The sequence below is a fragment of the Podarcis cretensis genome (genome assembly GCF_951804945.1).
Source record: "Podarcis cretensis genome assembly, chromosome: 9".
Classification (NCBI taxonomy): Eukaryota; Metazoa; Chordata; class Lepidosauria; order Squamata; family Lacertidae; genus Podarcis; species Podarcis cretensis.
The window spans coordinates 58791383-58807054 of NC_137178.1; the positions used below are offsets into that span (position 1 = coordinate 58791383).

Consider the following 15672-nt stretch of genomic DNA (forward strand, 5'->3'; position numbering starts at 1 on the left):
CACAATTTACTTTAAAGTTAACAAAACTTTAGTTTGCAAGTTAAGAAGGGTGGGGGTGCTAAGGATTAAATAAACAGTGTGTATTAAGTAGCATTCAAGTAACCTTCCAGGATGCATGATGTTTGCCTCCAACCCATAACTGCGAGAACATCGTTAGGGATAAACAATACGTGTAATGTACTTTGTAACAAAGGTAAACATAAGCTTCGGCACAGAATACTCTTAGCCTGCTAGTACAAACTGATAAAGCCTCATTGCAAAATTTAAACGGCAGCTGCAAGCTGCTGTGCCTGTCAAGGTTTTGCACAAAACACCAAAATTACAGTCATCTTTAAGAGTTCAAAGTGCTTCTGCTGTTAGCGCAAAGTTAGCCTGCAATCTATACTTCACTACTTTTCTTTCCACTCCCACTTGCCAAACCCTGTATTAAAAGAAGTTTCTGGACACCCCAGTAAAGAGTTCCGACTAAAGCACCAAACAGCACCCACATAACAAATCTACGCTGTGCGAGCATTTCAGTATGCTATCTGCTTCCAAGATGCAGCAACTGCTGTGGAGAGCAGAACATTGCAGAGGTCGCCAGATCCAGCCTGCCTTCCTTCCCTCCAGCTGCTGGAACCATTTTTCACCTTGCTTGCAGCAAGCCGCTGCTTTTAAAATCCTTGTTATTCCAGGAGAGCCCCTACAGTGCAAATGCCAATTACCTCTTTTGCAGCACACTGAGAATACAGGCACATTCTGCTGCTGGAGCAGCCCATCGTTCAGGTTCTCTGCCCAACCACATCCACGTAGCAGGCATGTACAGGTGGCAGGGACTACCGCAAACCAAACTGGTCGGCCCACGCTTAACTCACAGCTAGGTAGCGCTCCTTTGGACACTGCCTCAGCTCGGCTTCATTGTGCTTTGCAGTTACCGTACTTCTTCTACTGGTCTCTCCCCCCAACACAGAAGCAGACACTGCAGCTTCTGCACTTGGCACAAGCAGCCAGTGATTACTTAAAGCCACAGCCCTTTCGTTTTTTGAAAAATGAGAACCAGACATTACAAAGATCGATCGCCACTTACTCAAATATCAGCTGGTACAGTGAAGGGTGGAGGGGAGGAAAGAGCACAGAAATCCCGACTACCTCTATGGATAATGGATCTTATTTTTAGCTTTTCTGAATTAGTTATTCTAGGCTTTCACTCTTAATTTATAGAAGAAGAAAACATGGCATGAATTGTAAGGAGCCGAGAGAAGGTACAGACCTTGCCAGTACGACTATGCTATCATTTGTTATGTAGCTTCTTCGGTGAACCTGGTGCTTCTACAAGATAGTCAAATCTCTGCTCCCAAGGAGCTTACAATATGGTTTTAAACAGTCTTTAAAACATCTTTTTCCTGTTACATTTGATGAAGCTATATATTCATTAATATTTCAGCATTGCTTTCGTGATTGCCCTCACAAGCACTCTTTTATGATTTAGACCACTTGCTATTATTCCCATTTTACAGATTACTTAGTAACTGGCCTGAGTCAACCCTGTCGAGTCCATACCCAAAGGCTAAAGCCTAGAACCAAATCTATCTTTATATTTGCTGTGGGGAAACGGCACTCATTCACTCATTTTTAGCTTTCACCAAAATAGACATTCAAAAATAAAACACTATTTTTTAAAAAAAAATCACATCACTGATGAATAACACACCAGCCCCCCCACCTTTTGTAGGGTGGAGTTGACATCCAGCCTGAAAAGTTATGGGGAACTCATACACCTGCGTATTACTTTATAAAAACCAGCTTAAAACATAATGTTTTCGAACTTCCAAGTCTCATATTTCCTCCAAAACACTCAAGGTGGCAAACATGGTTCTCCCCTATTTTATTCTCACAACAACCCTTGGGGGTATGTTAGGCTGAGACATGTTAAACAGCTCAAAGTTGACAAGCGAAGTTCACAGGTAAGTGGGGATTTAAACCCTGGTCTTCCAGAGCCAACACTCTAACCACAACACCAACGCGGTGCTTCTCATAGAATCAAGGAATTGGAAGGGACTCCTGAGGGTCATCTAGTCCAACCCTCTGCAGTGCAGGAATCTTGACTAAAGCATCCATGACAGATGGCCAACCTCACAAAGGTACAATGGTACCTCGGGTTACAGACACTTCAGGTTACAGACTCCACTAACCCAGAAATAGGACCTTGGGTTAAGAACTTTGCTTCAGGATGAGAACAGAAATCTTACAGCGGCGGTGGGAGGCCCCATTAGCTAAAGTGATACTTCAGGTTGAGAACAGTTTCAGGTTAAGAACGGACCTCCAGAACGAATTAAGTTCTTAACCCAAGGTACCACTGTATTGGCCTAATGTTAGTTTTCAGTCGTTTCCCTAACATACCAGCATGGCTCTTTGATACCTCTTTGCTACTACAGATCATCATTTATATTGCAAAACTCGTAATGCCGTTTAATCAAGTCTGCGCTAGCCGTTTAAACAAGTCTGCGCTAGCCTCAAAAATTTGGCCGTGAGTTCTTTGGGTAACCTTCCCTAAGTGCATCTCTATTCCTCAATTCCCCAAGTGCAAGAGCAGTCTTAAACCAGGAATATCAGTGACAAATTCACAGGTAGGTTTTGGTTGTAGAAGGAAAGGCCTCTTTAGCATTTTGCCATTTCTAAATTCTATACTGTATATAAAACAGGGACGCATGGAAAATATTTTTTTTATTACTGAGTAGAATTAAGTTCTTCATGTTGCACGTATACAAAGGACTATGGTAGTTTTAATTCAAAGAGCAAGAACTGCCCTGCTGCAGACAGACAAGAGAAAGCCCCACCTTGAGAATACATTTGTTACATTCAGGACATTCATTCCAACTGCAAATTGGTTTAAAACTCACAAATGAGAAAAATCCACTTATCTGATAACCCGATTAGTGACCAGCCACTCCTACTAGCCATCGGTAAGACCAACAATTAGGACATTGTTCTTAGAAATCTGAGGGCAATAACTCTATGGATCCACCCATTAGGTGGAAAGAAAGCATTACTGTTAAGCGAATCACATGAACAGCCCAGTATCTAGAAGGTCAATAACTTGGATATACAAAATTTAAGATGGTTCTCTTGCACGGAACCAATTATTTTTGCCAGTATGAGCTACAGAAAACAAATCTGGCTAAAATACTTTAATAAAATAGATTAGCAGCAAAGGGAAGATGTCCGGGTAAGCGGCCACAATCAGGACAGACACACACACAACACAAACTTTTACTGGGCTAAAAAGGGGGCATGGCCCACAGAAAGACTTGTGGAAGCTTCAAGTGATGCTAAAGACTAGGACCCAAAGATTAGCTTAAACTCATGCAAGCAGTTTTGCTAAGCCCACCTCCCTCCACCCCGCCCCCAAATTCTCTGAAAGCTGACAGAATGAAAAAAAAAACACTAAATAATTATTTCTTCCCAGAGAAAAAACCATCATCCTACCCTGACCAAAGGCAGGGCTGATCTGAAGGGTGGGATGGCTGAAGGAGGTTGTGAAAGGCTTGGGGAGACCGTGCCCATCCAGTCCAGTGGAAGGAGTCATCCTGTCAATTGAATGTCCTCCAGTCCACACAGGCGAACAATTCTCTTTGAGAGCTGACACTGACTGACACTGACACACACACACACACACACACACACACACACACACACACACACACTGCAGGACGTTCCTGCAGCCAATCAAAAGCCGCACCTTGGTTTTCAAACAGTTTTGGGAGTCAAACGGACTCCCAGAATGCATTCTGTTTGAGAACCAAGGTACGACAGTATTACAAGTTGTTTTTAAAAGGGGGTGGGAATTATTTGGAAAACCAAACAAAAACAAAGGTAGTCCTAAAGCCACCTCAAGCTTTACACACATTTATATTAGTGTGCAAAACATGGACTGATGAAAAATGAGCAAACAGTATTGCTTCTGGAAACAAGCTGAATGCATAAATTGTTCAGTTGCTGTTTTTCAGTTGCTGCTGTGGCTTATTTCTTTTTCATGAAGCCCATCAAAGGTTATTGCACTAAATTCAAACTGAAGCCTATTTAGGGAGCGAAGGGAATTCTATTTCAAATTTCCATTATTCAGTGCTCCATTAATTTCAGCATTCTATAATAATTCAGATCTGGCTTCAAAATTCTGCAGATCCCAAGTTTGCATTTGGCAGAAATGTGGCTAAACATTAGTGATTCGCCAAAATTCCAAAGGATAATATAGAAGAGGAAATTTAAATCTGGATTTAAAACATAGAAGTAGGTTTCATAATATTCTCCAGGGATCCCCCAACTAGATCACGTTCCCCCACAGTGCATTTTTACTTTATTTCCTTCTCCCACTTTTTAAAACTACTCATTTGACAGTAACGGTGTGACCATAGGATGAAAGCAGAGGGCCTGCTCATCTGTGAAGTCAAGAATTAATTATCAAGAATGCAGCATCAGCAAGTTCCAGAAAACTGAAAGATGTGCAAACATTTCCAATCAATAAAATAGGTCATGCACACTGCTAATCATGGGAAGACATTACTATTTCCTTGGCTGTCATAGTTGGGGGGGGGGGGAGAGAATGACCAGCAGTTTCCCCAAGTCCTGCACAGACCTTGTGAGGTACTATTTTAGCTGTAAAAGCCACAATTGATGGTACCAAAAATCAGTAGACAAAATCTACTTTCCTCTATTTTGTGGATTTGTTTCAACTCTGTTTGTGTTACCCCAACTGGGGAGCTACTGAAGAGGGGGAAATGGTTCCTGTTTCTACAGCAACCAGACCATCGCTCCCTTGCACAGGGAATTACAGCCAAATAAGCACTGCTGTCAAAGTAATACACTAGGAAGGACCATCATTGGCATCCAAAATGAACTATATCCTGTGCAAGAAAGCCATCTGATGGGTTGCCTCGTCTCCCAACCCCTTTTCCCCATGCCACTGTTTTTGCATTTTGTAAAAGGGTGTTCTGAAAATACATCTCATTATGGTTCAGACCTAGTTCATTGAGCTGCTGCTGATTCAGATCCCTGCCATTAAATAGCTGTATGTCTGTGCAACAACTACAAAAGGTTACTGCGTTTGAAATGTACTTATACTGTGGTACCTCAAATTACAGACACTTCAGGTTACGCGTTTTCAGGTTACGGACTGCAGGAAACCTGGACGTACCAGAAAGGGTTACCGTATTTTTCGCCCTATAGGACGCACTTTTTCCCCTCCAAAAATGAAGGGGAAATGTGTGTGCGTCCTATGGGGTGAATGCAGGCTTCAGGAAGCTATCCCCGCTGCCCGGCAAGCTCCCAGAGCAATGCCAAAGCTCACCTTCGCCAGCGCTCTCCGACCCGTTCTACGGGCGGGGGAAGCTCGGGCTTCCCCCACCCCCAGCCCCTCAAGCCCCGGGAGTGATGGTGAACGTTCGCGCACCTTCGCCAGCGCTCTCTGACCCGCTCTGGGGGCTGGGGGCGGGGGAAACTCGGGCTTCCCCCACCCCCAGCCCCACAAGCTCCGGGAGCCACTCTGGTTCCCGTTCTGGAGGCTGGAGTCAAGGGAAGATTTTTTTTCCCTTTATCCCCCCCCCCCCCAATCTAGGTGCGTCCTATGGGTCGGTGCGTCCTATAGGGTGAAAAATACGGTACTTCCGGGTTTCACCAATTGCGCTTTGCACATGCACAGAAGTGCCAAATCGCATCACGCACGTGCGCAGACGCGGCGCTGCAGGTTATGAACGCTGCAAGTTGCCGATGTGCCTCCATCACGGATTACATCTGCAACCTGAGCTTCCACTGTAACAGGATGTTTTGTAAAAATATCATAGTACTATTCAACTTTCCACTTATATGCATTCCACACCCTCTATGCCTCTAATCCCAAATCCCACGTGTCTTCTCTTCCTCTTTCTCAGTCCTCCCACATCCTTGGGAACACAACACCCCCTCATCTCCTGCAAGCAGCCTCGCTCTTTGGAGTTCCCTATGTAATCATGGACATGAAATAGCTGATGTCAGACCAGGCTGAGTAGTACTGCTCTGATGAGGAATGGTGGGAGCCTCCCCCTCTCCCTGCTCCTGAGCAGGATCCTGAAGCTGCCCAGGAGCAGTGGGACAGTATAGATTTAGAACAGTGGTTCACAGAGGGACATAGTTCAGAAGACAAACGTTGGGAAGAACTGGGTGGTGAACAGCTAGGAGAAGAAGAACTGGGAGAGAGAGAGAGTGAACAGACTCTCTCTCACTGGAAAGTATTCAGCATATCTGTCCAAGGTCACGTAGAGCAGATAAGGGGGCTACACAAAAAGCATAGTGGTTGCGAGATCAGGTTGCAAGACGGAAGTGACGGGGGGGGGGGAGTGGGTGGAATCCTTAATTGGGAACACCTTTATTCCGAGAATGGAATCTTTGTTCTTTTCCTGTGATCATTAGACTGGCCTTGACCAGAGCCAGGGCCTTTTCAGCCGTGACCCCGGCCTGGTGGAACACACTCTCACAAGAAACCAGGGCCCTACAAGATTTGACATCCTTCCGCAGGGCCTGCAAGACGGAGCTGTTCCGCCAAGCCTTTGGTCAGGGTTCAGTCTGACTCCTTTTCTCTTTGTATAAGAACAAGCACAAAGGAGCCCGCTCACAGGTCCTTAAAATATCAGTGGAAACAATTGGTCCTGGCGAGTATTAACCGCTTTCAATTTTAACCTGAGGATTGTCATTTGTCCAGTTTTAACTTTAATTTATTTGAATTAATTTTGGAATACATTTTAATTGATTGATTGCTTGTTTTTATGCACATTGTATTATTTATATGATGTTAGCCGCTCTGAGCCAGGCTCTGGCCGGGGAGGGAGGGGTACAAATAAAATTTTATTTATTTTTATTTTTATTTTTATTATTGACTCTTTAAATGGTAAGGAACTCTTTTTGCTTTGTCCTGCTTATCTATAGCCAAAGTTGGGGGAGCCGAATCCCCGGAGCCTGACAGCTAGCTCTCCCCAAATCCTGTCAAGAAGAAGTAAACCATGTGAAACTAGCAAGCAGGAAGTCCTCTGGATAGAACTGAAGACATTCTAGCATTATTTACCTCTTATGGTTCCACAGATAAGTGGCTAGGAGCCATCATTCTTGAGTAGCAAGACAGCATTTATTTATAAATTTACCTTGTACACCGCTTTACATTTCAAGAAACCTCAAAGTGGTTTACATCTGCATTATAGGAGAGCAAGACATGATGCAAGAAGATACAGATTTTGACTCCAGTGATGGAGAGGCTTTTTTTTAAAGTTTTCTCCATCTCACTGTGGAGGGAGGTTATAGCCCTGTGTGTCTCCAAAAGAGCAAGATACCCCTGTATTAACCAATGATCTTTGCAGGATGGGGGAAAAAAATCTTTCCATGCATGAAAGTCAAAGATTGTTGTTTGTTATTTTCCATGGTAACGAAACCTAGGTACGAACATGTGGAGGAATAATATTTGCCTTGTAAAAGTTGCCAGGTTTAGAATTACTATTTAAAAGATTTGTATTTAAACCAAAATGCAGTTATTGCAACAAACTTACCACCTCTTTCTTGTGGCCGGATATTAAGTTCAGAGGCACAGATCGATCTAATCCAACGTAGGCCTTAAAGAATTTTACCAGTTTGCAACCCATGAGTTGTGCAAAAAGTATTAACGTTATAGGCAAGAAGAACTCTGAATGGCCCAATAAATTCATGGACAATTAATGTTGTATTTTACAGATCTGACGAGTGTATTTTCAAGAGAACAGGCAAACCCATGTTCTCTGGGGGTAAAGTTGTTATACATTCTTAAAACGCTATTTCAAGGAAGTTGCATTTATGTTTGAACGTTTTTCCAGCCATGTTTTAATTAAAAGCCCATGTTTAGGAAACAATGAGCCCACCTCAATCTTTCTCTCAGTATAAGGTTAAAGGATTAAAGACAAAGGTGATGACATCAATAGTTGCCACAACAACAGAGGCATCACTAATATAGTATTGTGACCTCATTGCTTTTTCAAGTAGAAGGTCCAGCAATTGTTCCATTTCAAAACCAGTGTGCATTTCAGCATAAAAATGCATAACACACCTTTGAACGAAACACTTCAAGCAATTATTATTCTTAAGAAAATTATTCCTGAAAGTTTTCCATCTTGATACTCACTGATATTATCTCCCATTCCTGACAGACTTCAAATGCAAATATTCCCACGGAAAAAACTGAACCAGTTTGAAGTCTGTATTCCATCGACAATTTAAATGATGACATCACATTAAAGCCAAGTTCAAACAAAGAACAGATGAGAAGTTAAACCTGTTTCTTGACTACTGAATATAGTAACTCACATGACTATACAAAATATACAAATCCCCCCCACACACACACACACATGTAGAGAAGTGGGTGGCTGGGAGCAGGGTTCCCGCTTCTCCCTATTATGTAAGGGTAATTTGGTTTGCTATGAAGGGTTTTCTGTCTGTTTGGAGGAACATTCAGACCACCTGTAGGCTGAAGTGATAGTGTAGCACTTGCTTCAGGGGTTGAAAATCCAAAATGCACCTCCCATAGTGGTAGCAATAGTTGATCTTTGCTGCCCTTCAAAATCCTCTATTCAAGGAAGGCTGCATCACCCTGGCTCAGGAAAAGCTGAAACCACGCCGAAAAGAAATAGGGCTATGTCCATGTTCTTTGGGATTTAATGGAAATGGAAATAAGGGTCAATCAAGCTAAACAGAGCTACCAGCTCCTGCTTCTGAAAAAGTTCTGGCCACTTAGCATAAATGAGGTGACATAAGTGTCCTTGGATGTATGAAATGAGTCGATAATAAGTGTAAAAGATTTCCTCTTGTCTAAGCCGCAAGGCTATCATCCAAGTAATAAAAAAAACAAGTAGTTGATCAGATGATTGTCATCAATTAGATGCATATAATTCTACATAAACTTGCATTTAGATTAAAAAAAAACAGGTATGAAACAAGAATAATGTTTTGGGCTACATTCATTGCTACAGTCTGCTAGAGCAAAGCTACTCATCTATGCTGCACAAGAGAGGAATTCCACAAAACAAGGGCGCTGGGATTTTTTGTGTGCAAGAGAATTATGGATTACTTTGACTATGTAAGGGCATAATATAAAACTCATCAGTAAAGTGAAATATTTGGAAGATCAGACCAGTGTAAAGAGGGTGTGTGTGTGTGTGTGTGTGTGTGTGTGTGTGTGTGTAAACTCTTGCTTCTGATAAGGAGGATCTATTAAGCAAGACCTGGCCACAAACAGGACCATTCCTTTGGTTTCTTACAATTTGCCATCTATTTTCCCCTGCCCCACCCCATCTGTTGATGCTCTCAATGAACAAATATCTGAAAAACGAACTGGGAAGGGAACACAGCTACAACACTATGAATTAACTCTATGAATAAGCAGACTTTTCAAATTTGGTATGAGTGTTACTCATTGGAATTGCCTGTCCTATCACCCACACATCCCAAAATCTGAAGAATTTAAAAAGCAAAGTGACAGATGAGATACTGTCAAATTCCATCAACTTTTGCCTGAAAAAGTTAACCAGCCAAACCTGATGCATGTTAACCATTCAGAGACTAGTGACAAGTGTAATAAATTAATGCTTAGAAGTAACTGTGCTACATGAGGATAGACAGTTCACTGAGAGGTCACTGGCATCTGGCCAAGCATTTAATGCGTTCAGAACTGCAGTGCTATATATCTTATTTTTTAAACTTGCCAACTGCATATGCTTCTAAAATACTGCTTGAAGCAATCCATAAGGTATGCATTTAAGAGAAATATTATTGGTGAGAAATTCTATTAAAACCCAGGTTGCCAATAGAAGAACACAAAATGCCCAGAACAAGGAAAATGGCCCATCATTTACCATAGGGTGAGTACTACTCATTTTCACCTTTGTAAACAACATTTCTGAATCTAGCCTCACAATGAAATTAATGGGTCCTCCTGACCAACAAAGCACAGAGGATTAAAAATAAAATAAAAATCCTATTAACTTTGCAAAATACAAGATGAAAATGGTTCTGCATTCTTGAAGACCTTCCCATGACTATAAGATGGCACTCGCACCTTCGCATGGGAGATTCCATGAGAGGAATGATCTTTAAATTAAACTCATGGAAAGGTCACCACCTAGCCTATACAATGCTGCTGATCTATTCTGCCAAGTAGTTTACATGTCGGTCGTAGTCACACCCTAAGGACAACTCTGAGAGACAAGGCAATTTTCATTTTGGAACTGAAGCTCAGAGAGCTAACCTTGAGAACATTGCTATTCCCGGAGCTACATAGATCCATCACTAAAATGTGGATTTGACTCATCAGGGAGGGAAAAACAAATTGGGAAACATCCATGCTTGAACAGCCCAGAGCAATGAGCAATGACAGCCATGCATTCCAGACATGGGAAGGATTGGAATGACTATAGGTATGAATGAGGATGCTGCCCAAAGCATGTGTGTGTGTGTTGGTCGGTATTCATGTGTGTGTGAAATAATAATAATAATAATATATTGGTACCTCGGATTAAGTACTTAATTCATTCCGGGGGTCCGTTCTTAACCTGAAACTGTTCTTAACCTGAAGCACTACTTTAGCTAATGGGGCCTCCTGCTGCTGCAGTGCCACCGAAGCCCGATTTCTGTTCTCATCCTGAAGCAAAGTTCTTAACCTGAAGCACTATTTCTGGGTTAGCGGAGTCTGTAACCTGAAGCGTATGTAACCCGAGGTACCACTGTATATGTAGATGAACAGGATTGAAAGGAAGAGGAGAAGCAGGACACCGCCAATGTAAAGAAGAGGCTGCAGTGGGTAAAGATGAAGGAAAAGAGGAAGCAGTGGGAGAAACATTGGCAAAGGGAAATGAAGGCTGTAAGGACAATACTTCATATTTAGTTTAGCTGAGATGTGTTAATGGTTGGCTTCCTTTAAAAAAGTTATGCAGTTTGGGCCTTTTAAGATGTTTGTTAATTTTATTTCACACAACTGTCTAGCCTAGCCAGATAAAGCAAATAATTAAGGATAATTAACTTCCAAAATAGCTGGTGCACTTAGTATGCTCTTCCAGTTCAGACAAGACTTGACTGCTTTTATATTGCTTCTTTTAAGAGATGGATTTTTCTTTGCATATATCAGTTGGAAAAGTAAACAACATTGCATCATCCATTCTTATTTCTTCTAATGCTGAACTTAAAAACCCCATCCAGTTTCTCTTTTATCAGAGTAGGAATGGGTAACTTTAGCATTCCAAAATTCTGAAAGCTGGGATATTTGTTTAGAATTAAAAGCTTCAACTTTACTGGCTTACGACTGCGGACATAACAACTTCCAACTTTTCAGGGTTAGTTAGACAAACCATCTAAAAGGTAAATTTGGATAAAGTGCTGTCAATACAGAGAAAAAGAAACTTGCAAATAGCATTGCAGCCTGGGACCATTTCCTCTCTGCGTACTTAACATTTACAAGAATTAGATGTCAGATTCTGTATCGTCTGAGCAGATTTAACTGGTAAGAGTGGTGCAGAACTAATTTATGTTTTAAAAACAAAGGCATTCAAATTACAATTTATACACACAGCATGCCACTTAATTGCAGTGCGTAGTTATGTGTTTAATCATTTGATACTATACCATGAAAGATCTCAAAGAATGCGTTGTTGTTTAACAACGCATTTAACACATTTAACACATTGCAGACCTGTTTGCCCTGTTTGCCTTGTATTTTGAAATATTCCATGCTCTCAGGAGATAATAGCCCTTACAGTAAATGGGCAGTTGCCTGACTTCTGCTAATCTGTATATGGGGCTATTCGGCTACTCCTTCATCGTGATTTCACACACCACCCAATACACACAGTGTGAAACAGGAGTGATGCCTTTTCCTTGCTTCTCTCTTATTCTGAGATGGAACATAGGAATGAACACCCATCATCTGAAGACAGCCTCTTCCCTACTATCCAGGGCTAGGCAATACACCAACATCTATTTATGGTAGAACATCCTAATTTGAGTAAACCTATGAGGAGGGAGGAGTGGAGAATCAATACTCAAATATTCCCTGAATGCATAATTGTGTTACTATAGTGCTATTATTTGTGGCAGGTAGGCAGTATGCTTGAAACCCTTTAAATTCCTGGGTCTAGCAAGTGCTGAAATTTAAGTAAGGGTTCAAATTGTTGAAACAGCCAGACAAGTTTCTTGGTAATGGCCCTCTAAGTATGGGCCATCAAGGTAACAAAGGACGTGGCTCTGTGCCAGATAACAAACGGGTGGGCCCTCCTCTCTCACTTGACAAACAAAAGCCAGAGTTGGGAGTTTTTAGTTAAGTGAGCTAGAAGCAGGAAGCAGGTTAGGAAGCTAGAGAGACACAGAGAGATGCCTCATATCTCTTGGAATCAAAGGCTGTGGCTATGGGAGAAGCATGGCCATTTTTGGGTACTGATGCTGAGAACCCCTCCATCGTAAGCTCAGGTTGCATATACATACCCCTCATTCCAAAGGAAACATGAACCCTGAATTAGCGCCTGGAACCCCTGAAATATTGCCCCGCTTGGAAACTGGGGTTGCGTGCAACAATAAAAGCCTATCAACATCCAAGCTCCTTCATATTTAGATATTTTTTCAGAACAAATCAAATCAAATGTAGAAAAGATGTAAAATGCAAGCAATACTAAATAATTACCATAAATGTGCATTCAAAACTCTGAATTAACTTTACCTCGGACTCCAAGTGCTGGATCACAATAGCCAACGCTTCAAATTTCTGATGACTGATGCCCAAGCATTTCTTCAATCGCTGGATAAGTCCACTTTGGTTCTCACACTTTTTTTTGTATTGTGTCAGCTCGTGTTGTTTTGTTTCTGGCGAATGCACTTCAACAGATGAACTGCGGGTTTGTATGAATGAGTTCTTGGGACTCTTCTGCTTGCCCCTGTCAACTGCAGAACACAAAAACAAGAAGCAACAACTTTGAACGTCGTAAACGTCAAGAGTACAAGTAAATTAGGTGTATCAAGTAATTATTTGTCAAACTTGTGCTTTTGGGCATTACTTTGATAGCTGCAGAAAGCAAAGTACTTCAAAACAAGGAAGACTCCCTATATGCAGTTTGCCAAGTTGTCAGCAAGTGTTCTATCGCTATATTTTGTAATAAATACTGAAGCTTATCCATTAGCCTGATCTAGCAGCATCTTTTCCCACGCATTTCTATTTTAAAAAGCTTACCATAATATTGCAGTGCCTTTCTAGCATATACTCACAATGCTGCAATCTCAAATGCAACAGCTTGCTCAATTTCATTTTCAAAGCAGTTTTAATGGCATATTTAACATAAAATTTGCACCACAGGCACTTCCATGTACAAATTTCCATTGCAAATTACAGCTTTACCATTTCTGCTTTCCAACATAGACACTTCCAACTAGGTTTAGCAATCTTTTCCCTCTTAATTGCGGAGTTTCTCAGCTTTATAATGAAAAACACAAACCCTGAAGTTAAGGGACCTCTCAAGTCCATTAAAAGGATTATCATTCAAACATGAGAAATATATAAAAAGATAGTGGAAAGATAAAACCAGGATGTACACTGTGCTCCTTCCTACAATTCCAGCATTGCTAAGCATTATTGGGATTTTCACTACTGTGCTCTGCTCATTGGCAATCATTTCTAACAAGCCACATTAAACATTTGGGTGGCTGATTAATTGGCAATCATGTATTACTCAGTTTTGCCAAAGATTAATTTCCAACATGGCTTTATCAAGCAACATTCCCCAGATGCAGTGGTGCAACTTCTCTCATGTTTCTGGCAGGTGCCCTTACAAAAATACCGTGTTTTTTTAGCATGATGTATACTGTACTAATAAATATACAACTGTTTCACATTTGTAGGAATATTTCTTCAATTTTTATACTCTTGCCACCATTACATACCCACAGCCCTAGAGGCTCTATACAGAGGTCAGCAAACTTTTTCAGCAGGGGGCCTGTCCACTGTCCCTCGGACCTTGTGGGGTGCCAGACTATATATATATTTTTGGGGGGTGGGAATGAACGAATGCCTATGCCCCACAAATAACCCAGAGATGCATTTTAAATAAAAGGACACATTCTACTCATGTAAAAACACGCTGATGCCCAGACAGTCTGCAGGCCGGATTTAGTAGGCGATTGGGCCGGATCCGGCCCCCGGGCCTTAGTTTGCCTACCCATGTTCTGTGACAACATTCAAAACAAGAACTTTCTTTCCAAAGTTACTTGATGCACTGGGTTCCCTTAATCTGTAATTTGAAACTTTTAAAATGGGGGTTGTATCCAAAGTTGTCCTGTTTGCACAAGGACTTTTGCCTACACAATGCGCTCTTCCTCTTCTCCCCCAATAAAATAATCTGTTCTAGAGGTTCTTCAACTCTCTGGAACAGATTTGAGGGGCACACGAGGAGGAGAAGTCCTTGTGCGACTTTGCTGGATAATATCCTTAGTGTCAAAAAGGAGATGGTCGGACCCGGAAGAAGGGAAGGTGGGTGAGTAGCAGACTATTGTAATGGTTGTGATAAGCAATACTGTGTATCTTAAGAAATACATAGAAAGAGTTTTAAGGCTTTGAACACTCTAGGCCTAGTGAAGTACTGTTACAGTACACGCTCAGAGTAAGAAGCACACAGATTTCAAGCCATAATCAGCCCACCACAACATTCCCCTGCCCCTGAAGTCCATTGCCACACGGTGCCCATCTAGGTTCAAAAACAAGGGGAGGAGGAAATCTTCAGGTCGAACAAGATACAAAGTGAGGGAATGGGCTCTTCCGACCATTATATTGCCTTCTCTTGCTGGATTAAAAGTAGTCAAATCTGTTCTTTATTGCTCAAGATTAGGCAGTATTAACCTGGCTGATACCCAATAAGCCCATCACTACAAATGAACATCTCTCTTGGGTAAGTAGCTCATGGAGGGTACCTTTGAGCTACTTGTAAGATCTGAGCAGCTCATTCTTAAGAGGAGGACATTATTTCGGGTTTTCAACTCATTTCAACTGTATAAACTACATTTGGGCTGATCCGGGAACATTTTACTACTGAGCTAATTTACATGCACAGGAAAAACAACAACCATTGTTCAGCCTAGCTTCATAAATTGGTATCTTATTATATATGACAAATGGATAAAAATCACCAAGTGGCTAGTTAAGAGCTGAATTCGTTAAAAGTTTGCATTATTTTGTGTTCCAGAGATGACTCAATTTTAATTCTAGAACTTGTGTGTACCTATGTGTCAGAAAGCCCCTGAGCCCCTCCCAAAAAATTCACCCAACCAATGTGGAACCTTATAAATTAAGCCCATTTACTATAGAACGACCTTCTGGAAAAACAGCTTAGCTAGCTAAGTGCACAGACTGGGAAGGCCACTGATATAAACACTGCCTAGGACTAGGTTTACTGTAAAATTAACTTGGTAAGAATACCTATACGATACCTAGTCATTTCCTCTTCCCCTTCTGCAATTTATTAGTTACGTATATTCATGAGTATGAATGAAACAAAGGTAACAGGAAAACAACATAACCCGTCTACGAGACCAGTAAATTTATTTTATACATAGTGTTACGGGTTAGTGCGGGAACAGGGATCCCCCCCTAGATCTTGGGTGCCAGATTTCCCTCTCTAG

At 41.5% G+C, this 15672-nt stretch overlaps 1 protein-coding gene across 2 annotated transcripts in view; it reads right to left on the reverse strand.

The window, feature by feature from the left end:
* The window catches only part of MTUS1 (microtubule associated scaffold protein 1), a 118164-nt gene that overhangs the window by 17965 nt on the left and 84527 nt on the right, over positions 1–15672 (reverse strand). For both annotated transcript variants that reach the window (XM_079989635.1, XM_079989634.1), the window contains one exon: positions 12728–12948. In XM_079989635.1, the coding sequence (XP_079845761.1) occupies positions 12728–12948 (221 nt within the window). The remainder of the gene's footprint in view (positions 1–12727; positions 12949–15672) is intronic.